We start from the raw sequence: 26,936 nt of genomic DNA, 5'->3' as shown, positions 1-26,936 counted from the left end.
TTATGTGCTACTTTCTTTCTAAACTATATCACTGTAGAATCTGTTATGTACAGTCATACGAGATTAATGCTCAAAACAATAACACTTAACTGGGAAAGGAAACTTGTGTTGTATTGTTTTTTGCCAACTTTAGACTCAAAATTGCCAGTGCTAATTTTGACTTCTGTGAAGTGGGATACCAATTAATGCAACTGTCATTCTAGCCTTTTGTTCTGCAGAAATCCCTTGTGTGCACATTCATGTGGAGCCTTTTGTAATTATTAGTGGGTATGTTTTACAGTACGTGTGCTTGCTCCTTAAATAGACACTTCGGTAGACACAGTGGGGTGAATTCTGCCGTCAGCTACACCTGTGCAATCCCAATCGTAGACATTAGGTAGAAAAAGACCTATTAAGTCATCCTCATCATCTCTCTGCCAGTACAGGCTTATTCTCTATTTTCTCTAGTGTTTTTAGTCCAGTGTAGCTTAAAAAAAATATTAAGTGATTTGGTTTCCACCACTTCCTTTGGGAAACTTTTGCACTGCCTATTGTGTCTCACTGTCATTAGGTTTTTCCTGTTGTTAGCCTACATTTTCACTTCTGTAATTTCATCACACGACTCTGCCAGCAGATCGAGGGACGTGATCGTTCCCCTTTATTCGACATTGGTGAGGCCTCATCTGGAATACTATGTCCAGTTTTGGGCCCCACGCTACAAGAAGGATGTGGAAAAATTGGAAAGAGTCCAGCGGAGGGCAACAAAAATGATTAGGGGTCTGGAGCGCATGACTTATGAGAAGAGGCTGAGGGAACTGGGATTGTTTAGTCTCCAGAAGAGAAGAATGAGGGGGGATTTGATAGCAGCCTTCAACTACCTGAAGGGGGGTTACAAAGAGGATGGAACTCGGCTGTTCTCAATGGTGGCAGATGACAGAACAAGGAGCAATGGTCTCAAGTTGCAGTGGGGGAGGTCTAGGTTGGATATCAGGAAACACTATTTCACTAGGAGGGTGGTGAAGCACTGGAATGCGTTACCTAGGGAGGTGGTGGAGTCTCCTTCCTTGGAGGTTTTTAAGGCCCGGCTTGACAAAGCCCTGGCTGGGATGATTTAGTTGGGAATTGGTCCTGCTTTGAGCAGGGGGTTGGACTAGATGACCTCCTGAGGTCCCTTCCAACCCTGATATTCTGTGATTCTATGATTCTATGACTCTCAGTTGTGCATGGTGCATGCACCAATTAAATAATTTCCCTCTTTCAATGGAAACAATTACAGATTATTAAATCTCTCCAAACTATGCATGTGGTCTCTTAATCCTTCCTCATAAATCAGTCCCTTCAGGTCCCAGATCTTTTTTGTTGCTCTTCTCCAAACTCCTTTCAGTACATCAATATCTTTCTGGTTATGTGGTGCCCAGAACTGAACATAGTATTCCACATGGGTTCACACCAGAGCTATATATAAAGTGGCTATCTTCTTCTCTCTCTCTCTCTCTCTCTCTCTCTCTCTCTCTCTCTCTCCTCCATAATCTGATGATTTTTGTCTATGGAGCCCAAAACTGCATTAACCTTTTTTTGCAGCTATGTTATATTGCAAACGTGTCTAATTTTTAGTGTCCATTTTTAACCCACAATATCTCTCGTAACTGCTTTCCAGGTTACATCCTCACATCAAGTATATGCATTTCCCAAGTTGTATTAGATTGCATTTTTCCAAGATGAATCCCATTATTTCCTGTTGCTGTTTTCTGATCTTTTTGATTATTTACTTTTCTTCTTTAACACTTCTTAACTTTATTAAGTGAAGAAGACTAGACTTAACAGCAGCTCTGCAGAGCTCCATTAGATACTAGTGAAATCAGTAGGGTTGCATGGTTATAATTTAGGACAAACTCTGACCCAGAGTGTGCTGGATTTGCAGAGGCTTTAACAGATTTTATCACACCTTAGGGTTTGTATACATGGAACATACACTAGAGGGATATGATTTGCATGTTGCACATTAACTGACCCATATAGGCCCTGCTGGTATGAACTAAAAGTTCCCTAGTGCGCATTGATGTGGTGCTGTTTGAAAGAGCAGTGAAGAGTGGTAGCGCAGACTTCAATTCGGGCAGTACACACACACGGGATTCTGAGTACATACTTGCATTGCTAGTTACGCTGCTAACTTTAGCAGTGCTAATGCAGGTAACGCCAGTGTAGGTATGTCTGCTTGAGCTACAGTCACACTTCAGATTGCAGTGTAGACATACCCCTAGTCTTTCCTGTTAAGAATTTAACAAAGCATATATTGCTAAGTGGCGGCACATTTATCCTTGTATAGCAAAGGCACTAGGTTCAGTGAAATAGTAGATGGTTAGAATTCAGACACTGCAAGTCAGGATTATTGCATTCTGCTCCTCCTTCGGCCACTGATTTCTGTGTGACTTTGGGTGTAAGTCTCTGAACTTGTCTGTGCTTCATTTTATCCATCAGTGAAATAGGTATAGTAGTTCTCTACATTACAGGGGTGTTGGGTTAAAGAGCAGTTCCACTCCCATATGCTCAGCCTAAGTAAATGGACCAATGGCTGAGAAGAGGTATGGGCAGGTGACAGGGGGAAGGGTGTTAAAGAAATCCCCCCTTGCTATTGTTTTGCAGACTATGGAGCAGCCATGGAGCTAAACCAAATCCACTACTGAAGCCCTAACCTGACCCTGCCCAGAAGAGAAGAGAACAGAAGTGTCTCTATGCAGTAGTAGATCTTCCAGCTTTGCTTCCCTTCCCCCCCCCCCCCCCACTCTAAGCCTTTTAGGTTGATATGGGAACTGCTGTGGAGTTGAGATGCATGCCACACAGGTTTATGGTTTGCTCCTCCTCATAACTCCTTCACCACCACCTCCTTTCCCCCCTTCCCCCCAAAAAGAAAAATCCTGCCACTCTTGTGCAGCAGAGCTGCACCCGTTCCATCACCTTGGCCCCTCTGCAGAGGCGGGTATCATGTCCTTACATAATGATGTCTGTAAATTACATTGTTACAAAGGGGCTATGTACAGTCCATAAAAAGTGTGACGTTTTGATTGGACTGCAAGCAACTGGTCAGAAGTTTCATTTACTTAAACAATATAATTTTGGCTTCTTGCTGGTTGTGAGAAACAGTAGTGGGCAGCTGGAAACTTTACTGTTGTAAAGTAGAAGTTTAATATATTTTAATAACTTATTAAAATACAACTTTCAGGGAAGATTATCTGAAAAATCATTTAACTTTTTTTTTCCAACATAGGCCCTCAGCATTTTGGCTCCATCTAATTATATGTGCTGAGCTACTGAATGCTTTCTGAGGCAAAAAGCATGAGCTTGGTTGAGGAAGAGATTTTAATATCGTCATTGAAAATTGGACTCCAAATATCTGGTTAAGTTATCTGAATGTTAGTATCTTGGGAGTCTAGAGAAAAAATCCTTTTCCCACTGTTAGGAAACATGATGGTATTGGTCAGTAATTTGTGTCCCAACAATAAATATTTGCATATAAGCCAGTACAGCAAAGATTATTTTTTTTCCAGCAAATGGCTGTCTTAGCTGTGACTTGAAGGCTTGCCAGGTCCTGAAAGTCAAGGCCAAGCCCTTGTTCAAAAACAAGCTAGTGAGGCTTTAGATGTCCGTGTGCAAAGGATACTGTTTTAACTGAACAGATGTTTTCAATCTGAGTTAGATATGCTTGGAAGAGGTGCCAGCTAGCAAAAATAGTCATGTTTTCTAGGACAGTTGGAAAAGAATGTTGGGTGTTTCAGATGGGCATCTTTTCTAGTTGCAGTGAAGGGTGATGGTGTTTGAAGTGGGAACGTGTTGTTGGCTTTACTGTATCTGCTGTTAAAAACAAACTGTATTCTCATTACATGATTTGAGGGCTTGAAGGGACAAAAAGTTCTCAAATGTAATTGGACCACCTGTGTTTCTATCATCACACAATTCAAACTATTTAGAAAGCTGTTGGGAGTATTTAACACCATGTGCTCTAAATGAGTGAAGTGAGCCTTTGTTATTCTGGGCACTATTAAAGTATTTATAGCACAAAACAAAAAGGATACAAGAAATGGAAAAATAATTTGTCAGTTTGGAATGCCCAGTAAAAACACCTAGGTTTGATAGGTTTCATAGAAAATTATGATGCTCTCTAAACATTGTGCATTCTATGGGAATGGATATGTTCCAATAGCAAAAAGTTTGTTTGTGAAAGTTGCATAAATAGACCTTCGGTACTGTATGTATATATTTTGACACATCCCCCATCATATAGCAACTATTTGGCAAATCATTTATCGTTCTATGTTTAACTTTCAAATGTGTATTCTGTCTTGTTTTCAAGTGGCATTGACAGGTCCCTGACAGATGCTGCACATAGTTGTTTTATTGTGTGAAGTAGATTTTGTGTTGCTTTTTGCTTTGGTGCACATTACTAAATGATTTTTTTAAAGCTGTTTTTGCAGTGGATTTATGTAGTGGACTTGTTTTGAAATATTCAGCTAGAAAAATATATGGAAGCTTCCATATAATTTTCAAATAAAAGGGGCAAGATTTAAATCACTTACTTTAATCTCTGCCTCCCCCCTCCCCTTTTTTAGCTGCTTTTCTAAAGACTAGGGAGTTGCACGCTTTGTAACTTGTGTAAACTAAGCTCATTGTGTACACCAGGTGCTCCTTGCATTTCTCCATTCCTCTCCCACAAGTTCACTGTGTGCCACCCTCCCATCCCCCTCTCTTTTCAGGGACTCCCTGCAACTCTCTCATACCAGGGTCCCTCATCCCTCCCCCATAGCAGCAGCTCTGTGTGCCCCACCATTCTTGCTTGCTTCCCCCCACCCGTACCTTTCATTCTCCTCTATGCCAGGGGGCTCTGAGTACCTGTTTCCTCCCATAGTAGAATCTTCCATCTTCCCCGCTCCCCAGGGCAGAGACTCTATGTAATCCTTCATTAAACCTTAACTCCTTCATCCCCAGGCCAGGGTCCCCCAACATCCCTCGCCCACCAGGAGTTTTCTGTGTATGCCTCCATTCCCTCTCCCCCCTCCACCATACTTCTTTTTTCTCTCTGGGAAAGGAGTAATTTGGGGTGTCAGCCTGTTAATCTACTGGAAGGATGAGCAGATATGAGATGGGAGTATTGTTATGCTATAAAGTGTAATGAGTGCCATCAACCACTTCTTTGATTGATAGACGATTGGAGAGGTGCTTGAGGCTTGGTGTGCTAAAGATCTGGCAGAAAATGTGCCCCCATTTCACCCTTTTCAGTTTTCCGATTTCCCCCGAGATCAAGAGGGTTCTAGTCATTGGTGCCTAGAACATTGCCTGAAATTTTGGACTTGATCGGATGTGGCATTCAAAAGTTACCTCATTACAGATAGACAGACAATGCCATTGAGTTGGGTGTAAGGCTGTCTAAAATTGGCCAACATGTTTGTTCTCATTGGGCAGTATAAGAGCGAGAACTTGCCTTGTTCAAGCAATGATATGACATTTGTATTCATTTACAGTCTTAATTTATATATTGTTATTTCATTATGCAAAATATTTTAGGAGTGGAACTGAAAAATAGTTTTGCCAGTTGAAAGTACAAGAGGAGCTTTATGTAGAATTGTCCTTGTTGGAATCTGGTCAGCATACCCATTCCTTTGTAAAAAGTGTTTTAAGATCTTTGACTGCAGTTGCTCAGAGTCTTTTTGTTTTATGTCTCCTTTGGAAGATGTGCCCAACAATTTAAATAATAATAATAATACCTAGCTCTTATGTAGCATTTTTCATCATTAGATTTCAAAGTGCTTCACAAATTCTGTGTCATGCCTATTGCTTATGGGGCCAGATTTGAATTAGCAGATGAATACCGGCTGCTAAGGGCTCTCATCTACACCGAGAAGTTAATTCGTATTAGGGTAGGGTACAAATGAAAGTGGCAAAGCTATTCCCGATTAACTCCCTGTGTGGATGCTCTTATTTTGGAATAAAATAACCTGAGGTTAATCTGGAATAGCTATTTCAGAATAATTCCCCATGTAGACAAGCCCTTACTCTTTTGATGATCCCAGACCCTGCCATCCTGTTACAGAATATGCAGATAGGAAGTTGCCAACGTTCAACTTTCCCTTCCTTCTACTCAGACACTCAAGGGAAGGTCTGTAGACTGGCTGTTTTGAAGACAGGAGGGAGAGAATGCCTTTGGGAAGGCTAGACTCCACACCATAGGCGCCGACTCTGTGGGTGCTCCAGGGCTGGAGCACACATGGAAAAAAATTTGCAGGTGCTTAGAACCCACTGGCAGCCAGCGCCTCCCGCCTGCGGCCCCGCTTATCAACTCCTCTCCCTCCCTCCCAGTGCCTCCTGCCCGCCACGATCAGCTTTTTTGCGGCGGGCAGGAGGCTCTGGAGAGGAGTGGGGATGGGGCACATTCAGAGGAGAGGGTGGAACTGGGTGGGAAGAGGCAGGGCGTGGATGGGAAGAGGTGGGGCGGGGCTGGGGACTTGGGAGAAGGGGTGGGGACAGGACCTGGAGTAGAGTGGGGGTGGGAAGAGGCTGGATGGGAGTGGGGGTTTGGGGGAAGGGGGGGTGGGGGCGGAGCCAGGGGTTGAGTACCCTCCAGGCCCAGAGGAAGCCGGCACCTATGCGCCACACCCATGTCATGTGACTGGGGTTGAACCTCAAACTTTGGAGAATCTGTTAACACTTCTTTTCTGCTTATATTAACTTATTTTTGCTTTCTTTTTATAAACCTTGTCCCTCAAGGAAAAGACCTGGCTGACTGCAACTGTATTTTTTTGGTTCCAATGAGTTATTCCATCAGTTTACACACTGTCATTAGTGAAATAGGCTGCTGTATCACACAGCAAGAGTTGTGATCTCAGCGTTGACAATTTCATAGCTATGCAGTGCACAGGACACTGGATCGACATATCAAACTAATGAGCTTTCTTAGGAAGGCAGAGAATCCCTGGCTCTGAGAGGCAGGGAAAGGTGCTTAAATAGGGAATCTGATCTGGTAAGATTCAAGATTGTTTCCTCTCTGTCTGATTGTGGCCTAAAAGGGTCCAGTAGCCGGGGTAGAGAGGCAGGCAGCTCTGTAATGGGAGAACCAGCAAAGGAAATGCTCTGTGCCACCAAATATGGCCACCTTTACTGATTTTTATTATGCAATCCAGCCTCTTGTCATTGGTACAGCTAAGTTTTGTAAGACATGCTTTGTGTGGCCATGCAAAACAGATTCTGTTAGTGTTTTTGCATTGGGGCACAACATCCCATGCACCAGGCCTGGAAAAAAATTGATAGAGGGGATGATGGGACAGTGATTTTAGGATCTTGTGAGAAGCAAAGACTAATGAGAGGGAGCTGGTCTGACTTAGATTGACAGGCCAATATCCACCCAGGGCCTCAAAGATTCTTGACTCTTGTAACTTATCAAAAGAAATATGACTCAGTACCTTTTAAAACATGTATTAAGCCACTTGAAAATAAAATCAAGAAAACATATCACCAAAATGAATATTATTACTAATAATAAACCAAACTAAAAATAAAACAATGCAACTTTCAAATCAATACCAAATCAACTAGTTAAATCATCAAATTAAATACTAAAATTTACTAATCTTTGTCACAGATCCAAATGATCACCCCTCTCAGCGACACACTAGGACTGATGGGAGGCAATCCAAGCCTCTGTGTGCTGAATTTAAACCCAGTTTATATATATTTTAAATGCACATATATTCATGGGGATTACATACTTTTTTTCATGTAATTCATTGTAGGTGAAATCTAGTGGTTGACTGAAGGATGATAAAATGATATTTGAAGATCTCAAGATGCCAAGGACTAGATTCCCGAAGGGATTTAGGCATTGAAACACTCCTAGGTGCCCAGCTGCCTAGTGAGAGTCACCGCTCCAAGGCAGGCACCCAGGTTCCCATATGTTGTATGAGGAGAGTTTAGATGCCTAAGGAAGGGATCCGCAGAAGCCAGCAAGTTGAATGGGGAGCCTCCTAAGATAGCAGAGTGAAATGCAGAGGAAAGGAGCAGGACTTAGGGCCCAGATCCACAAAGGTACTTAGGTGCCTACATAGGTGCTGGAACTGGGGATGCTGGGGGGGGGTGGAAGCACCCCCTGGCTTGAAGTGGTTTCCGTCATATACAGAGTTTACAGTTTGGTTCAATTGCTCTCAGCACTGCCACTATACAAATTGGTCAAGCACCCCTGGGCACCTGATTCCCTTTGACCTGGTACCTGACTGACAGGCCCTGAAGGAGGCACCCATCTCCACTCTGGATTCTCAGCCGTGAACCCTCTCCTCGAGTTAGGCACTTAAGCCAGTTCAGGCCTTTTTTGAGGGGTGGGAAGAGAGTGAGATACTTTCTGTCCCTGTTGTAGCCAATAGCCCAGTGGCTAGGCACTCCCCTGGTATGGGGAAGACCTGTTTTCAAATCCCTGCTCTGTCTGATTTGGAACAGGGACTTCACCCCAGGTCTCTCACATTCCAGCTGTGTGCCCTAACCACCAGACTATTGGGTATTCTGGAACGCGGTCTCTCTCCTGTTGGAGTTGTTCCTTTTATATAAATATTCAGTGGGCCAGTGAGAGAGAAAGTGAGTGTCTGACTCTATAGCCTGGCAGTTAGGGCATTCCCTGGGATATGGGAGAGTAAGGTTCAAGTCTCTGCTTCAGTGAATATTTAACTATTTATACAAATTATACAACTTCATCAGGAGAGAGTGAGACACCACCGAATAGCCTGGGGCACTCACCTGCATGCGGGAGTCCCTGCTTCAAATCAGGCAGTATGCAAATTCAAACCTGGGTCTCCCACCTCTCCCATAGGATCATACCCAATAGCCCCAGGGGTTAGGGTATGCTGCGACACATACTCATGCCTGCCCTCAACATTCTCAACGTGCACATCCCCAAAGCCCCAGCAATTCCCAAACTGCTCACCCTCAGCTGTCTTCTGTGCAGGTTAGGCATGCTCAGAGCATGTCTGGGATTGGCTCTGCGGGGGAGATAGGTGGGGGAATGCCTAGTTTGAGGATCTCACCAGGGCTTAAGCTGGGCGTCAAGACTCATGCAGTTTTTTGTGCACGTACACCGGAGGGAATGCTGGGTGCCTACAGGGTTAGATGGCAGCTGATCAATGATTTTGTGAGTGTCAATGGTGCCTAAAATGTTGGAGTCAGGCACCTGAGTACCTTTGTGAATCTAGTGCCAAGTGCTCTAATACAATGGTTCTCAACCAGGGGTACGTGTACCCTGGGGGTACACAGAGGTCTTCCAGCGTACTCAACTCCTCTAGATCAGTTTTTCTCAACCTGGGGGGTTCCAACCCCCGGATAGGTTTAGGAGAATTGCGAGTGCAGGGCCGGCATTAAGGTATGGCAAGCAGGGCAATTGCCCAGGACCCCATGCCACAGGGTGCCCTGCGAAGGTAAGTTACATGCTTCAGCCCGGCCACCTGGGCTCAATTATCACACTGAAATGTAAATACAATATTTATATTCCAATCAATTTATTTTATAACTATATGGTAAAAATGAGACAGGAAGTATTTTTTTCCATAATAGTGTGCTGTGACACTTTTTAATATTTTTATGTCTAATTTTGTAAGCAAGCAGTTGAAGTGAGGTGAAACTTGGGGTATGCAAGATAAATCTGACTCCTGAAAGGGTTACAGTAGTCTGGAAAGGTTGAGAACCACCGCTCTAATACCATCAGGAAATCCTTTGATTTTGCTCAAAAAACTGCAGCAAGTGCATAAAAATGTGTATCAGCATACAACAGTATTTCCCTTAACCACAATATTTGACCTCTCAATGGCCTTTTTTCCTCCAGCTCTAGTTTCAGAGGATATTGCCTTAACAATATTTTCAGAGTAATCTAAGATGAGTTTGAAAATGGGATCTTTTGGATCAAAGTTTCTTTGCTTTTTAAAAAAATGTTAACTTTACTGTATGCTTAATTCTTTGCTCAGTTTTCCTTTAAGTAAAACTGCAAAATTAAATACAAGAATGTTTTATGCTTCAGAAAGAACTTTACATTTGAAACTCATAGAACATGGAAAAAATTGTTACAATTACTGTTCTTTGAACTAATCTATATAATTTTTTTAAAATGCAGGTTCTGACTGGATCGTCTCGTCAAGGTTACACAGGTACAGGCTATCAGGATTTCAGTAATTGGGAATCCCTTATGAAAATCAAAGAAGGGTTGCTAAGACAGAAAGAAATTGTGATTGATCGGTGAGTAATCCTTTTCTTGTCTTCAATTGCAGTGTTAAGTAATAGACCAGACTATTGACATAGAAAGTACTATAGATGTTGACTTTCAAAAAGACCTGGTTCAAAGAAGGTTTTTAGGACTCAGACCTCCAAAGACTCATGTACAAGTGGGACTAGTCGGTGCATGCAGTTGTGTGTGTGCGTGCCTTTGCAGGATCAAGGACATAGTGTAATTTGTCTGGCTTTTCACTGACATTGGTCGAGAGAAAAGCGAATGAGATCACTGTCTAGGACTGTTGCCCCTAAGATTACAAAAAACAGATCTTTAAGAAACTGGCTGGCTGTAAAACCATAATTTTCCTTTTTTCAGCCTGAACAATTCCTTGAAAATGACTTGGAAGACAAAAATTGGTTATTTGTAACCCATTCTTGAGACATTTTTCCCCATGAAAAGTTAAAGGGGGGGTGAATGCTACAGTTGTTTAGTGATATAGTCGAACCCAGCTCTTAAAGATTTGAGAAATTGGCACCATAGAGGTATGCAATTGGTAAAAATGCATTCAAAGATTCCTATGAGTTACTCAGAGAATGATAAATCCAGAATAAATGTCTAAACAAACACTTCCTTTATAATCTGTGGTATGAAACAATCAGAAGAGGACCATTATTGAGACAGGGTGGGTGAGGTAATATCTTTTATTGGACCAACTTCTGGGGGTGAGAGAGACAAGCTTTTGAGCTTACACACAGCTCTTCTTCAGGTCTGAGAGACTAAGGCCTGGTCTACACTACGCAGTTAGATTGGTGTAAGCTGCCTTGTTTCGATTTAGCTGTGGAAGTGTCTTCACTTAAATTTGGCTCCCGCCAACGTAAGTGCCTCTCTATACCGATTTAGTAACACCACCTCTCCGAATAGCGTAGAGTCATGGTTGATGTAATTAGGGCAATGCAGTGTCAGTGTAGACACTGTGTTGTTTACATTGACTGTTACTGGGCTTTCAGGAGTTGTTCTACAATGCTCGATACTGACATTACAGTTGATACAAGTGTTCCTGGTAAGGACATGTGCTGCTGACACAAGGAGCCAAGTGTGCACACATGTAAGCGATTTAATAACTGCGGTGGTTCTATGTCAATGTCAGTTGGGTTGACATAATTTTGTAGTGTAGACATGGGCTAACTCAAAGTGTCACTGCTAAATACAAGGTTTGAACAGATTGTTTAGTGTAAATAGCGAACACATTTGAAGGGACCATTCAAGGTGAAGTGGCCTGTTAACACTTCTCCAGTCACAGAGAGAAAAGGGGAGGGGGAAAGCAGCTAGTGTGTTAGTGGGTTACAGATTGTTGTAATAAGCCATAAATCCAGTGTCTCTGTTCAGACCATGATTTTTAGTGTCTAGGAAAGTTGAGTTTAAGCTACCAGGCTCATCATTTGAAAGTCTTGTGCAGGTTTCCTGTGAGGATGAGGACTAATAGTTCAGATATAGAGTGATCACTTTGTGAAAGGTGTTCACCCACAGGTGATCTGGTTGTTTTTTGACTTTTATCATTTTCCTGGGAGCGTTTATTTTAGAGCACAGTGATTGGTTTCACTCGTGTAGTTGCTAATGGGGCATTTAGTGCACTGGATGAGGTACACCACATGTTGTGATATGCATGTGTAGGGCCCATGGATCTTGAAAGGTGTGTTGTGGGGGTTGTTGATCATTGTAGCAGCGGAGAAATGTCTGCAGATTTTGCATCTGTTGTTTTGGCAGGGTCTGGTGCCCCTTTGCGTTGGTGTGCAGCAATCTGCAGTTGAATGTTACCTTCTAGGTTTGTAGCAGTTTCTGAAGTTTTTGATGTTTGGCTGAATGAAGCTTTGAAGGAGAAAATGTGCTTTTAGGGAAAAATCTAAGTTTAATGAAGCTCACATTAAAGGAACAGATGTGAACTTGAGTCACGAAGTTTGGATCTGAATGTCGAAGAGCATTTGGATACTGGGATTTTGGTTTGTGTCCATCTCTAATAATGACTCTTGCCTCTGAGGAGCTGGTAAAGATGTGTAGGCTATACTAATTGTGAAGTGTTTGAAACCTCTCATTAACAATTGGTGTACAGAACATAGATAGGGATCGGCCAACTACAGGAATGATGGATGTTTGTCATGGAATATTTTACTGCTCTGTTATTTAATGCCAACAGCTCTTTTTTTCTAATGCATTTGTGTAGCTCAGTTGGACACAATTTTATGGACACAATAGAATTATGTCCCATATGAAATCTGTTCCAGTGGGCTGACTCATTTTAGTCTTTGACTGTTACAAAGAGAAAATAGTAGTTACCATTTTCTTTGAGCCACTGTCCTCAATAATAGAGTATGATAGTTGAGATTACAGCATGTAGCATCGTTCCTGGAGCAGCTTCTGTGTCGCACCTCCAGGAGGCACCACACAGAATTCTCAGCCAGGGGAAGGGGTGGGCTGAGGTGGCTTTAAGCCACCCTTGCATCTTCCTGAAGTTGGGCTACTCCAGTGGCTGGAGAGGCCCTGGAGTAGCATAATTTACATAAGCCTGGAGGAAGGGAGCAGGTCTGTCTAAATTATGGCTGTCTCTCCAGGTCGCTGTATGTTCACAGATGCTACCAAGAATTTCTGCAGTGCTATGTGCTACAGCCCCTCCCCTGACATGCCCCTCCTCCTTCCAGTGCGCCCTCTACATCTGCTGTGTGGGTGTCCTGGGAGTGCAGTCTATAGCTGTCTCTCAATTCCAGTGACAGACGATTTTTTCCCAGCAAGATTAGGGGCTTACTCCACTGTGGCCATCTTAGCTGGCATCTCACCTTATGTGTTTAGGTTTTAGAGGATGGCAGCTAACATGGTTTTCATGTTTCTGTGTTTCTTCATTCCCCTTCTGCTAAACATTTCATTATTATAACTGATCATGAACTTCCATTTGACTAAAATGACTTTTTGAATTCTAGCTATCTGATTTTGTTGCTTTTTTCCTTGGGATGGACATCAAGTATTTTTTTTTTTTTATCAGGGTTGGAAGGGACCTCAAGAGGTCATCTAGTCCAACCCCTGCTTAAAGCAGGACCAATCCCCAGACAGATTTTTACCCCAGTTCCCTAAATGGCCCCCTCAAGGATTGAACTCACAACCCTGGGTTTAGCAGGCCAATGCTCAAACCACTGAGCTATCCCTGCCCCCCCCCCCCCAGCATTTTGACCTGGCATTTTGAATGGCAAAAAGTCTGACTACTGTAATTCTCAGCTCTTTTCCCTCTGTAGCAGTGTTTAATTTAGTTCTCTTCCTACATGTTCTGTTTGCATGGATGACAGGAAATACAGGTCCTTGTGCATCTCTCAGAAAAGTCAGTTATGCTGATTTACTTTTCATTCAACTAAATGTGGTAGAATGCATAATGGAAGCTATTAAAGGTGCACAACAAAACCTTAGTGACCTTACATTTATTTGCTTTAAGTAGATACTCAGCACTAGTGCTAAGCATACAGTGAATTACCATTAGGCAGCTTAATAACACCATGCATGAAGGATTTCCTCCTGAGTAGCAATTCTTCATTTTGGCAAAGTGCTTGCTTTAAAAATAATGATTTACAGATTGTTTTAAAGCCAGTGATTTGAAATATTTTAAAATAGTCTAACACTTATATTTTGTGAGAGGTTTAAAGTTGAGAATTAAAACAGGCTTTCTTTTAACGGTTTTTACAAGATGTAAATTCAGGTTTTTTTATGACTAACCAAAAACAGTATATAACACTGGCTCTTTTAATGCAGAAAACAAGTGCAGAAATATGGCACTATTGATCATAATTGGTGTTTTGCGCTAGATGTGAAATCCTGTGAGGTGCCTTTGGTTCATAATATTTGTCTCTAATAACATCTTTCATCTACAGATTTCATAGCACTTGCACAGGTAGGTATTATCCTGGTTTTGCTAGTGAGGAAACTAAGGCCAAGAGGGACATAGGGGGAGCCAAGGGTAGAGTTAGGAATAGAACCTAGATCTCCTGACTCAGTCATATATTATTCTGCCCACATGATTGTACTTTTAACTCATTTTTGGAAGGACATGTTTACACTGGGGATTAAAAAAAAATAAAAAATCCCAGCATTGCTAGCACTGGTGCTATATTGCCAAATTGCCTACAGTTCAAGTTGATCCTTAAATTGCAGGCTTTGTGTTTAGGGAAAAGGAGGAAAAACTCATTTTTTTCCCCCCTGTAGTTTTGATTGAAGATGCTTGGGGGAGACCACTTTTTATGTGTTTTATGGAGGCCTATGAGGTTGTTGGGGTCTCTCTTTTAAACCGTGGTTGACATTGAGCTGATGTAAAAATCTAATTGTTAACAAACTGGTAACTTGACAACACCAGCAAAATAGTTTAATACAAATGCTTTTTCTAAAACACCTCTTTCCCCATCTACCTGGAAATCAGAGCAATGCTGTAGTGCTGGCCTTCCACAATGATGGGCTGGATTTTCTTGCCCGGTGCTGTCATCCATCCCACCTGTTCCCGGCTGCCCAGTACAGGACATAGCCAGATAAAAAGGAGCATGGCTGAGACATATCTATCCTACACCAATCCCTGGCTGCTGTTTCAGCCCTGGGGACATTAGTAACAGAATAAGTTGTTTTTAAATGTTGCACTTACGTTGTTCTAACATGCACCAGGGACTGACCCTGCACACAGTTGTCTAGAATTGGGAGAGAGATAAATCACCTTTGCACCTCCCACCCAAATCTACAGCATGCGCACTTTGGTCTAATGATGTGCAGACAATGGATGTTTTAGATTTTAAAATAGTTTGGGATAATTCAATGTTACCTTACTGTAAAAAATATCTGCCACCTCTTTCCACCTGAGAAGAAGCAAAAAACAAGCACTCTGGGTCAGAAAACTGGACAAACATCCTTTTCTGTGTCTTAAGCATTTGAAACCTAGTAAAAGCTGGATAGCTGCAATCAGACCAGTTTCAAGTTGTCTTAAAAGTACTTCAGTGAATAGTGCTCAATATGCACATAAGTGCATTTTGGTAGTTTCCTGTCAGCAGAAAGCCAAAGATTTGAGTAGAGTAAAAAAAAACCACCTGGTTCCATTTGTAAACAGAAAAATTGCTTCACTTTTTATTCCACTTACCATGTTGAGCAGCAGATTTACTAAATGACTAGTTCAAAATCAGCTGGAGTGTTACATCCATTCTATAGATCAGCTTGAAAGCTGAGCACATATGAACACAATAAATAAGTAGATAAAAGGCAATTATTTTTATTTGGAGTTTTGAAAAGGTACTTATAAAAACTGCATATCTTAATGCCTCAGAGACTGAGATCAGTTTTTATTCAGCCATGAAAACTGGTCCAGATCCACCTCCTCTTCTGAGGAAAATGCATGAGAGGCTGTGGCTGCGTGCGTGCACACACAACCAACCAGTGAGAGAGATGTACATGGTCTTTCCCCTCCACGCACAGGTTCATGATGAATGATCGAGCCCTGAATTAGGATTTGCCTTAAGAGCAGATGTGCTGCTGCCGTTGTAATGTTTACAAGCTGAATGCTCTACTGGACACAGTACAAAGTAGTTTGAAAACATAGCCAAACCTGGATTGTTTTCACTATATTGTATTATTTCTCAAGGATTTTGTTTTGATCTGTGACATCATCTTATTTTTAACACTAGAGGGAGCAGCGAGTTCTTCTATTGATTTGGTAAATGCCAGTGTCACATTTGAATTCTGTAAGCTTCTGTTTTGCTTTGTATATTAAAAACATATTTCAAAATAAGGTTACAATTTTGTTTAATTTGGAGTGGTTCTGAATTTGACCAACCATTACATCTAGGCATTTGCAGTACAAAGTTAGGTAATACTGGCACTATTTGTTTGGCAGGAACTATATGTAACAGTTGTGTGAATAAATGCCAAATATTTGAACATATGACATAAGCTACTGAAAATAACACTGCAGTCAGCAATGATTGCAGTGTTCGCTTCCAAACAGCTTACTTTTAAGGAAAGGTAAATGTAAAGGTTAGAGTTTGTGATTAGCTCTCATTCCTCGGGGTATAATAATGTTTAGATTCTTAGAACAGCTGCTAAATCATTGGCTTCATACTCTTAGCTGAATTGTGTTTAGAGCTTTCATTTAGATGGCTGAATTAGATCAATTTTCTTTCCTTTTGTGAAATTATTTTGTCTTGATTTGTTGACATCATACTTTGTGATTGGATTATGTGCATGTTACTGCCAGTGTCCATTATTCAGTGCTTAATTGTAGCTCTCTTGATTTGAGTATTTTGTTATGGTCTACAGTATTACTGTATGCATAGAAACAGCATTTTGAAATAGTAATTTTTGCAGAGATTTGAGAAAGGGATGTTATTGAATTCATGAATGGCCTGTTAAGAGCCATATACTCTTCTAGATATGAATGTGCAACAGTCTGTGATGTAAGTGGGAGTTCCATGCATTAGCTCAAGACCAATATATGTATGGCCCACTGGGAGCATGTTGTAAAATACTCACCCACACAGTCAGAATAATGCATTTTTGGAGAGCAGCTGAGTAAAATATAATTAGCTTTTTCCTTATCCTGGATCATTTTGGTAAGAGATGAGAGTGAAGGTTTTGTACCTTGACTAGTAAACTTTCATGGTGATTTTGTCATTTAAAAAAAAAAATCATGTAAGAACAACCTTTCCACAAGTGGCTACAACTTAGATCAATAAAATGGAAATGAAGATATTAAAACGTCTTTCTCCACATTTTCATAGGCTACATAATAGATTTAAACTTGGTATGAGATTTGAACTTTGTCTGTTTTTAAAGAGATACAGCAAACAAACAAAAAACAAACCTAGTTTTTTAGCACAAAACCAATGTGAAACAGCACTTCTCATCCCTGCACTGATGTCTGCACGCTTTTGGAAAACTACAGAACTCCCACAATGTTGTGGAGGAACCAGCCCTTTTTCTGAGCAGACAACTCTGTGTATCTTCCTCCCTTTCCACCTTCTATATATTCCCTGTGGTAGTTATAGCCATGTGATAAATAGCAAAACCGTGTGATAAAAAACAGTTGTGTACCCCTTTGACTGCCTCACCTGCACTCTCACCACTAACCATTTCCCTTGGGCCTTATTCTAACACTCAAATTTCTAGGCTGTTTTAAAAAGCAGCCACATAAAAAAATAACATTCCAGAGAAATGTTTCCTCCTAACTTCCAAATGTGGTATTCCTTTCTCCAGGCCAAAATTAAATTCTCCTGAGGCCCAGGAATGAGCAGTGTTCAGTTTGAACCAATGGCAGGTTTAAGGTAGCTCATGAAGAAACAGGGGCTTTATTCCATTACAAATAGGACCTTCTCCACTACCATCTCTTACCAGTCATCCAAGCTTTAGGGCTTGGTACTTGGAGGTCTTGAGATACTGGACTTGAGAGACATGATACTTTTGGGTATGGAAAACTTACTTTACATCATTCTTAGAACTTTCTTACCATTTTTCTCCCCTCAGTGATCTGTCCATTTGGACTCATCGTCCCAAAAGAACCCAGCTTTACCAGCGAAGGGATATGAAATATTGTATCCATTTTTTAAAATCTCTAACAGTTTCTCTGAAACAGGGAGACGATACAGTATATACTGTAAAGATTATTGGCACTCATTTGAAATGACCTGCATAATTCACTCATGGCTTTAGCATTCATGAGTAATGAGGCCACATTATGCTATCATGTACATCCTGATCCTAACGGGCTTTTGTGTGCTATCCCAATACAACAATAAATAATAATATAATGCAACTGTTTCTCAGTAACTTATGACATTCCAGTTGCCATTTGATCTGTTATAAAACTGGTAATATCCCTGTCCGATGGATAAAGCTCCTGTTCCTAAGTTTTGAAGTTCTCTAAGGTACTGGACCTTAAACCTGACACTGGTGTATAATTGAATATTCCCATGAAGAGACTGAGAGGAGCATAAATTTGAAAGCGAAGAAGGAAATATTATTCTGGGAGGCTGATTTAAAAGAAGGAAATACCCATTTCCCTACCCCTCCCCCCCTCCCCCCCCGCCGCCCTTTGAGGCTATTAGTAATGTTAGAACATCTCCTCAGGATTTAGATTAGGGGCGAGAAAGCAGGTGAGCTGGTCAAAGGTGCATGATGAATGCAGTTTATTACATAGATATCACCACCAGTTATGGGGCTGTGTGCATGCTCTGTGCATACATGTATGTTAGGGATCATTAAAAAGGGGATAGAGAATAAGACTGAGAATATATTATTGCCCTTATATAAATCGATGGTATGCCCACATCTCGAATACTGCGTACAGATGTGGTCTCCTCATCTAAAAAAAAGATATACTGGCACTAGAAAAGGTTCAGAAAAGGGCAACTAAAATGATTAGGGGTTTGGAACAGGTCCCATATGAGGAGAGATTAAAGAGGCTAGGACTCTTCAGCTTGGAAAAGAGGAAACTAAGGGGGGATATGATAGAGGTATATAAATCATGAGTGGTGTGGAGAAAGTGGATAAGGAAAAGTTATTTACTTATTCCCATAATACAAGAACTAGGGGTCACCGAATGAAATTAATAGGCAGCAGGTTTAAAACAAATACAAGGAAGTTCTTCACGCAGCGCACAGTCAACTTGTGGAACTCCTTACCTGAGGAGGTTGTGAAGGCTAGGACTATAACAGCATTTAAAAGAGAACCGGATAAATTCATGGTGGTTAAGTCCATTAATGGCTATTAGCCAGGATGGGTAAGGAATGGTGTCCCTAGTCTCTGTCAGAGGCTGGAGATGGATGGCAGGAGAGAGATCACTTGATCATTGCCTGTTGGTCCACTCCCTCTGGGGCACCTGGCATTGGCCACTGTCGGTAGACAGGATACTGGGCTAGATGGACCTTTGGTCTGACCGAGTACGGCCGTTCTTATGTTCTTATGTAAAAGGTGTGTGGCTATAATTAGCCAACCTTGAGGAGACTGGTATCTTTTGAACATGAGAAAGCGACATTAGTGTCCATTCTGTCCTCCTAACATTTTTGGAGAGAGTCAGAAAGAATTTTTGTCTTAAACAGCCTGTTTATTAACAACACTGGTCATTGGAGACAATCCAAGATCCCTCACATCCTGATGAATTCCACTCTGAAAATGCTGTGCAGTGCCCTTTGTGCCATATGGAATATTCGCTATTAATGTGAGATTTTTCCAATGAGATCTTTATTTAAGCAAAAGAGATGAGGTACAAATGAAGTGCAAAATCAGCATTTCCTGCCACTTGTCTGTTTTATAACTCTAGCTGTCCTTTACTGTTCTCCATATTAATTAAACTGGAATACAAGAACAGATTCTTTCCTATGGTCTCTAGCATGCCCATTAGACAGAGTCACACCAGCCATCTTGTCAGATGTAGGGAGTGTACCTGCTGTTCAGTGTTTTCATGGGGAGTGGCATGCTACCTTTTGCATATCAGGCCTGCTTTGAAGACGGGTGCAAGGGGAATGATGTGTGCATCGAGAAGGAATGGTTCCTGCCATCCCTGGAGTCCCTGCACTCCTGATAGGCCCTTACTTGAGGGGCACAATGGGAAGCTCTTGCGTTACCTCCTACATATACACAGCTCCTGTGCGTCTGCATAAGATGTAAGGATTGTCAGAATATGGCCCTAATTACAATGCCCCTATGGGGTTAGGCTGCTGTGACTGAGACCTGGATTGGCCCAGTATATTAAATGCTGTATGTATCTGTCCCGGGGTGCACCGCTCCCCACTGGTCTGGTTCCTCCTCCTGGTCACTCTGGGCATTCGCTCTCGAGACCGATGCCCCTATCCGTGGTTTGCACGCTGTCAGTCCGATTCTGGTCTACAGCTTCTCTCACTCCTCTCACTCAGGACCCTCGCTCCAGGACCCTTCGTGACTTAGCCCTCTGGGGTACAGTTCATCAGCAGTCCTAGGCAGTCTTCCCATTCACTGCCTTAGTTATTCCATGTCCTCAGTGGCTGGTAGGGGAACCCAGGCCCACCCTCTTCTCCATGTTCCAGTCCAGGGACCCTCCGCTCAGCAGTTCAGGGCTTCCTCTCTCTGCCCTCACTGCTCCTTCCCTGGACTGCTTCCTACCACTCTGGTTCCCCTTCTCTCTCTGGGAATACCAACTTCAAACCTTCTCCCTCTTCCCAGGGAGAGACTGCCCTTTCCCGGTTGCCAGCTACTTGGCTTTATAGGCCCTGCCTGTTCCTGCACAGGTGGGCCTGCTCAGAATCATTTAATTTCCTGTTCCTTGGCTCCTCCAGGTGCCTGTAGAGTTAATTGGCCTGCCTGGCTGCCTTAACCTCTTCCAAACCTGCATGGGGTGGATATCCTACCACAGTATCTTTTCTTGCATCAAGCTGCATTTAACAGGAAACCCTCTCAACTGTGCAGCATTTTTGAGCTGCCACTCTGTCACGTCACCTCTGTGAGGCCAGGGACAAAGCCAAATGACTTGGAAAAGACCGTTCTTGCATAGGCTGTGAGCAGACCTGGGAACAAAGACCATCATAAACCTCACCACCTTCCGTTCCAAGTGTAAGACACACTATTTTTTAACCTTGCCTTCGCTGATGTGAACACACAGCAGTGGGTACATTGAAAAATAAGAACAAAAAAGCCTTAAAAACAAATTTCTGCCAAAATAAAACACTGCCCTGCGCATACAATTCTTCCCTCGGGGAGAGGGAGAGAGAATGATTGATACGTGACAGCTGTTAGTATGTCACTTAATGCATGATTGTGAGGCAATCAGCTTCTGTGGTTCTGACATCAGTATAAGAACCTTTATAGAACAGAACCAGTTCTCACAGAATGCCAGCCAATCATCGTGAACCTACATTACCTCGCTCCATGAATCTTACCAAAGATGCCATTGAGCACAGCTTCAGGCAAAAGGTAAATGGCACCATGGAAACTGAAAACTGCTCTGCCAGTGCTGGACTGGGCCTAGAGACATCTGTAGCTCATGGTGCAATCCACAGGTGGCCAAGTTCGGTGAGGTCTGGGAAACATGCTTCCGGAGCTCTGCCATGTGTGAGAACTGGTGGCCCCAGCTCTTGGCTGTTCTGCCTGCTGGAAGCATGAATGCAGGCAGAATGTAAAGAGAAGCAGCTGATCTTTTGAGACGAGTCCTCCTATTTTGATGTCGGATAGATTAGTCCTAAGGGTTATGAAGAAGTCTTAATATTGGCCTGTGTGTTAGCGTAGGTTGATGAAGGCAATATAGTGCTATGTGTATAGCACAGTCTCCAATTTCTGAAATACATTATTATCTGACATAGGGTTATCTCCTTTAACATCTGTTAAATGCATTGACTAAATTTGTACAATGAAAATTTTAGATAACAGGGAAATTTCAGTGTCCCGCATGACATTTGAATAACTATGGCTGTATTGTATATTCCTTCTTTGTTGTATAGTATTAAGTAGAAGTGTATTTCCTTTATGTAACCTGCATATACAGTAACTCCTCACTTAACGTTGTAGTTATGTTCCTGAAAAATGCGACTTTAAGCGAAACAATGTTAAGCGAATCCAATTTCCCCATAAGAATTAATGTAAATGAGGGGGTTAGGTTAGGTGTGTGTGTGTGTGTGTGTGTGTGTGTGTGTGTGTATATACACACACACACACACACAGTATAAGTTTTAAACAAACAATTTAATACTGGTACACAGTGATGATGATTGTGAAGCTTGGTTGAGGTGGAGGAGTCAGAGGGTGGGATATTTCCCAGGGAATGCCTTACTGCTAAATGATGATCTAGCAATTGGCCGAGCCCTCAAGGGTTAACTCTCTCTCTACAAGGCAGCAGGAATGGAGGGAGGGGAGACAGCATCGCAGACAGAGACACACACTGTGTGTGTGTGTGTGTGTGTGTGTGTGTGTGTGTGTGTGTGTGTGTGTGTGTGTGTGTGAGAGAGAGAGATGCGCATTTCCCATTTAAGTACACTGCCTTGTTAATTAGATCAGCTTGCTGAGACCACAGCTGCTGCTAGCAAGCTCCCTCCATCCTGAGCCCTGTCGTGTGTCCCCCCGCTCTATGGAAGATGGGGTAAGCGGGGTGCAGGAGCGGGGGGGGGGCACCCTGACATTAGCCCCCCTTCTTCCTCCCCTCCCCCCGCACAGCAAACAGGAGTCTCGGGGAGCAGCTCGAGAGCAGGAGCAGCACATGGCAGTGGGGGGAGGGACAGCTGCAATTGCTAGCCTGCTGGGCAGCTGCTGCACAGGGAACTTAGGGGAGCGGGGAGCTGATAGGGGGGCTGCCAGTCCACCCTGGTTCCAAGCCCCCACCAGCTAGCTGCAACAGGCTGCTCTTCCTGCAAGCAGTGGACAAAGCAGGCGGCTGCCAAACGACGTTAGAAGGGAGCATTGCACAACTTTAAACGAGCATGTTCCCTAATTGATCAACAACGAAACAACGTTAACCAGGACAACTTTAAGTGAGGAGTTACAAGTAAACTTTTTCTTTAAGTTGGATTCAGATGCGTTTTTTGTAAGTTACTTGACACTTTAAGACACACAAACTGTAACCTCTAATTAGCTAAAATGACATTTGGTATTGTCGGGCTACGTATTATAATAATGTGTTCAAATAAAACCAGGTCTTATATGAACATCCATGGCTAGTGTTCCCCTCCCCTACACTGTCAAGCACCACTGATCCACAGGAATAAAGACATTGTTGATGCCTGAAAGTGGTTTGCAAAAATGAAAGGTATTTGGGGGAGAAATGGCAAAGAGAACAGGATTTTACAAAAGATGGAAATAGAAGGGAACCCATCTCTTCATGAAAAGGAAAAGGGTTTACTGTAGGTATATCAGGATCTTGCATGTGGCATTTGGGATGTGAGAATCTAATATGTGGGAACCAGGTGTAGCCTGATGCACGCGTTGGGTAACCCCTTTGACTTCAGTTAGGTTGCACACCAGATACATCAAGATCGAATGTAGCTTTTGAGATTTATAATGATGGTTGGTGTTTTTTTTAAAAATGGGAAGGGGGAGGTAAGGGGACCAACAAAGAACATACCCTCAGGATATTGGTTTGAAATTTTTTAGGAGATCAAGGGAAGAGAAAGATATTGCTATAATCAGAATATAACAAGCAGATCATGTCTGTGAAGAAAACACATTTTTTAATTCATTTTACCCCCCCAAAATGAAACCGCTACACTGCAGAATTTTTCTGTGGGAATTCAATATGGTATTCTGGGTACAACAGGATCTTTCATGTTGTTAAAAAGAAGCTTCAAAGCTTTCTCTTCTGCTCCTGGATCAGAGCTTTTCACCTTTTCCTCAAGGCGTAAAGATTAGAGATGTCTTGCAGACTAAAATCTTTTTGAAAAGCAACTTCAGTGTTCTATTTGTATCAATTATTTGGCTACAAAAGTAGACAGTAATACCTCCTTTTAATGAAGATTTCTTCATAGGTATCACCTTATATATATTATAAACACCCCTCCCAAAAGGGTGCTTTTCATTTCTCAGTTTGTTTTATATAAAAATACAGTTTTGATTCCCTTGAATGCAGCTCCTTTAACTGGCACCTTAGAGGTATGCAAGTCATTTCTTCTCACCCCTTTTCCTCAGGCTGACCCTGCTGGCATACACAAGAAGCCAAGTCTGAGATTTAAAAAACAAACAAGCAAACAAACAAAAAGCAACCCCAAAACACTTTTAATTATCTTCTGGTTCACAGTAGAGAAACTGCGTTGAAGTAACTAAAAGTCCATGTATTAAAAGTAATGTTATTGGTGTTTTCTTTTTTCCTACACTCTGTATTGAATTTTCAGAGATGGCCTTTCATGAAAGAATGGTGGTCCTGTGAATGAATGAGACTGTTTTCATTGCAGTCAGACATACATTTTAGCAATAGTTGGCTGAAAAATGCAGATTTAAAAAAAAAAATTCATGTGTTCGTCAAAAAGCTGAATTTTTAAAAAAATGACTACAGAAGATAATTTGGGGATAGTGGTATGAATTTGACATTTTTTTTGCAAACCTCAATTTCAAAACAAAAAATTTCAATGAGCTCTAGTTTTGTCCTTTATGAAGACAGAGGACACTGTTAAGGTGATTAATATTAAAGCTGACCTAGTCTAATAATAGCTAGTTTCACCTTCCAGATGGAGCTATCTGTTTCAAGGCTGGTTAATTTTTTTGGCCTACCAACCTTGATATTAAACGTTGCCATTTATCTGAGCAGAGACTTGAAAAGAGCCTAAAGAGTCTTCTTGAAAATGCTAGAATTATTAGCTGAAGACAGGCAGGCTGTCAGGTATAGTATTTCCACTGCCACGCACAGGCTATATTTGTGAGATCATCTGAAGCTCTTACACACACTTTTTTTTAAACAAAGTCCTCATACCCTGTGATTATGTAGTGGATTAGTAGTAACAGCTGTGGGGTAACAAAGGATTAAAACTATCCTAGCATATGACAACATCAGCAATGAAATGCACATGGTATGAGGTCTTTCATTGTCCGAGAACTCCAAAGACTTGTAGGATTATATGCATATAGTGAATATATTTCTATAGTGTTTGTTTTTCGTTCTTTGTTCATGAATAGCCATCAACTTTCATAGTTTTGTTTTCCTATGGCCTGAAGTTCGTTTACTGTGAGAGTGTATCTTCAGGAAGACAATTGCACAAGAATTACATGATCTATGGAAATTTTTCCATGATGTCGTTTGTTGACAAGGTTTTACGATGGTAGATAAATTCTAACTACACTTTGCGGTTTGAACCGCAAAGTATTGAGACAAATTCAATTCACTGTAGTCATTTACACCAGGGATTAATTTGGCTCATTTTATTTTCCTCTGGGGATTAGTGGGAAGAGGATTGGTTAAAAAAAAAAAAAGTGATGTATTTTGAAGTTCAATAGTATTTTTAAATGCTCAGTTAAACTGTTTAGTATCTGTTCAGGAATGCAAATTTAAAACAAATGTTGAGATATAATCAACCAAAAGAGAAGGAGAGTGCAGTTGCTTCAACAGTTGAGTGATGGTTACTTACATAATTTAAATCCGACTTGGTGAAAATGTTCTAATAAAATAAATATGCACAATAATAACTGTTCACCTTTTATCATCCCACTTTGACCTCAGGTTAAGAGGTCTCATATTAAATGAGTTTGCTGAACTTGGTTCTGCCCATCCTTAGTAATTGTGACCAAGAACACAACAGAATTTATTAAGACAGCATTATCATGAGAGAGATATGTGTCTCTTTCTAATAAAGATCATATACTCTCTACCTTCAAATCCTCTCCTTTCATACCAGGATTTGGAGCTCTTGTTATTACTATTATTTGAAATGCAATAGTGCATAAAGACCCAAATCGAAATTGTTTATTGTAGCATTCCCCCTCTTTTAGAGCAAATTTATTTTTTCCAGTGTTACTCATTCCTTGTTAACTGGGCTCATTCCTTCCACATAGATTGGGAAGGAGGAGAGGTAGCTAAAAAAAAATTGTTTCATTGTATCATAGGACATCTTCAAATTTATTTATTCTTATGCATTATATTTAATGAATTGTCTTAATATGCTGTACAGTTAAGCCTTTCTTATATTTTTCCCATACATCCCAATATATGTATAATACATACCACAGCTTATGCAACAAACATTTATGGGACATGTAAATTTACCTTTTTCTTAAGCAACAAATTCCTCTTTGAGGTGGAATAACTGGGACACAGTCTGCTCATGGCCAGCTGGGTGAATTTTCCTGGCTAAAAAAAAAAAATCCCTCTAATTGGGTTTTTGTGTGTTTGGTTTTACTTTATTTTTCTCCCATTATATTTGGCCTCAGAGACTCCTTACCTAACAAATCAAAGGGTTCCTTTCCCTAACCAACTTCATGTTTTTTCCATTTCTTGCTGCTTTACTTTTATTAAAAACCTTCTGATGCCTCCTGGGAATATTTGGAAGACATTCAATTTAGAAACCACTCTGGTTGTTATAATGTTTATGGGGTTTTTTTTAGGCTGTTTGCTCAAAGATGGATCTCTTTCCTTAGAAATTAATCTGCTCCTGCTGTTTATTCCCACTCACCATAGGATATAATCTCCAAAGAATTTAATTGTGATGTCACAAACAGGTTTGTGAATTTAGGTGATGTATAAGCAGCAGGAACAGATGAATACTTAATCAATTATCCTGTCTGCCAGCAAATCCCTCCTAGTATAATAAAACAAAACCAACCAACCAACCAACCAACCAAAAACACCACAAAACAAGAAAAAATGGGCGGGGGGAGGGGAAAATGGAGGAGAAATAGAAAGAATGAGATAAATGCAGAATTTTTATTGTTTCTAAATAATGTCCCACCAAGGTATCTGTGTGGCTTTAAGGTTTTCACAGCCCCGTGTGACAAAGCTGATTGTAGTCGACCATAGGAAGCCCCATCTCTCAGGAAAGAGATTAGTGGACTTCTTGGGCCATACGCATCTCTGATGTAACTCCACTGACTTGTAAATTGACATCCAGGGTTGTGTTTGGCCCTCTAACCATAGTGGTTCAAATCCAGTTGTTTTATAAATAGTGGTATAATTTATGCGTCTCGTGTAAACTGGTGGGAAGATTGGTGCAAACGATAAAGTAGTTTAACTTGTACAACTTTGATATCCAGTGCTGTGTAAACTTAAATGCACTGTAGCTCATTTGTAAAG

The 26,936-nt window shown here is 41.4% G+C and overlaps 1 protein-coding gene across 1 annotated transcript in view; it reads left to right on the top strand.

The window, feature by feature from the left end:
- Positions 1-26,936, top strand: part of CEP85L (centrosomal protein 85 like) — a 164,644-nt gene that overhangs the window by 114,288 nt on the left and 23,420 nt on the right. Inside the window, exon 4 of the mRNA XM_065401924.1 lies at positions 10,112-10,233. Coding sequence (XP_065257996.1) covers positions 10,112-10,233 — 122 coding nt within the window. The remainder of the gene's footprint in view (positions 1-10,111; positions 10,234-26,936) is intronic.

This window comes from Emys orbicularis, chromosome 3 (genome assembly GCF_028017835.1).
Source record: "Emys orbicularis isolate rEmyOrb1 chromosome 3, rEmyOrb1.hap1, whole genome shotgun sequence".
Taxonomy (NCBI): domain Eukaryota; kingdom Metazoa; phylum Chordata; order Testudines; family Emydidae; genus Emys; species Emys orbicularis.
Note: the sequence above shows the minus strand (reverse complement) of the source record. Positions and strands in the feature narration are given on the sequence as shown.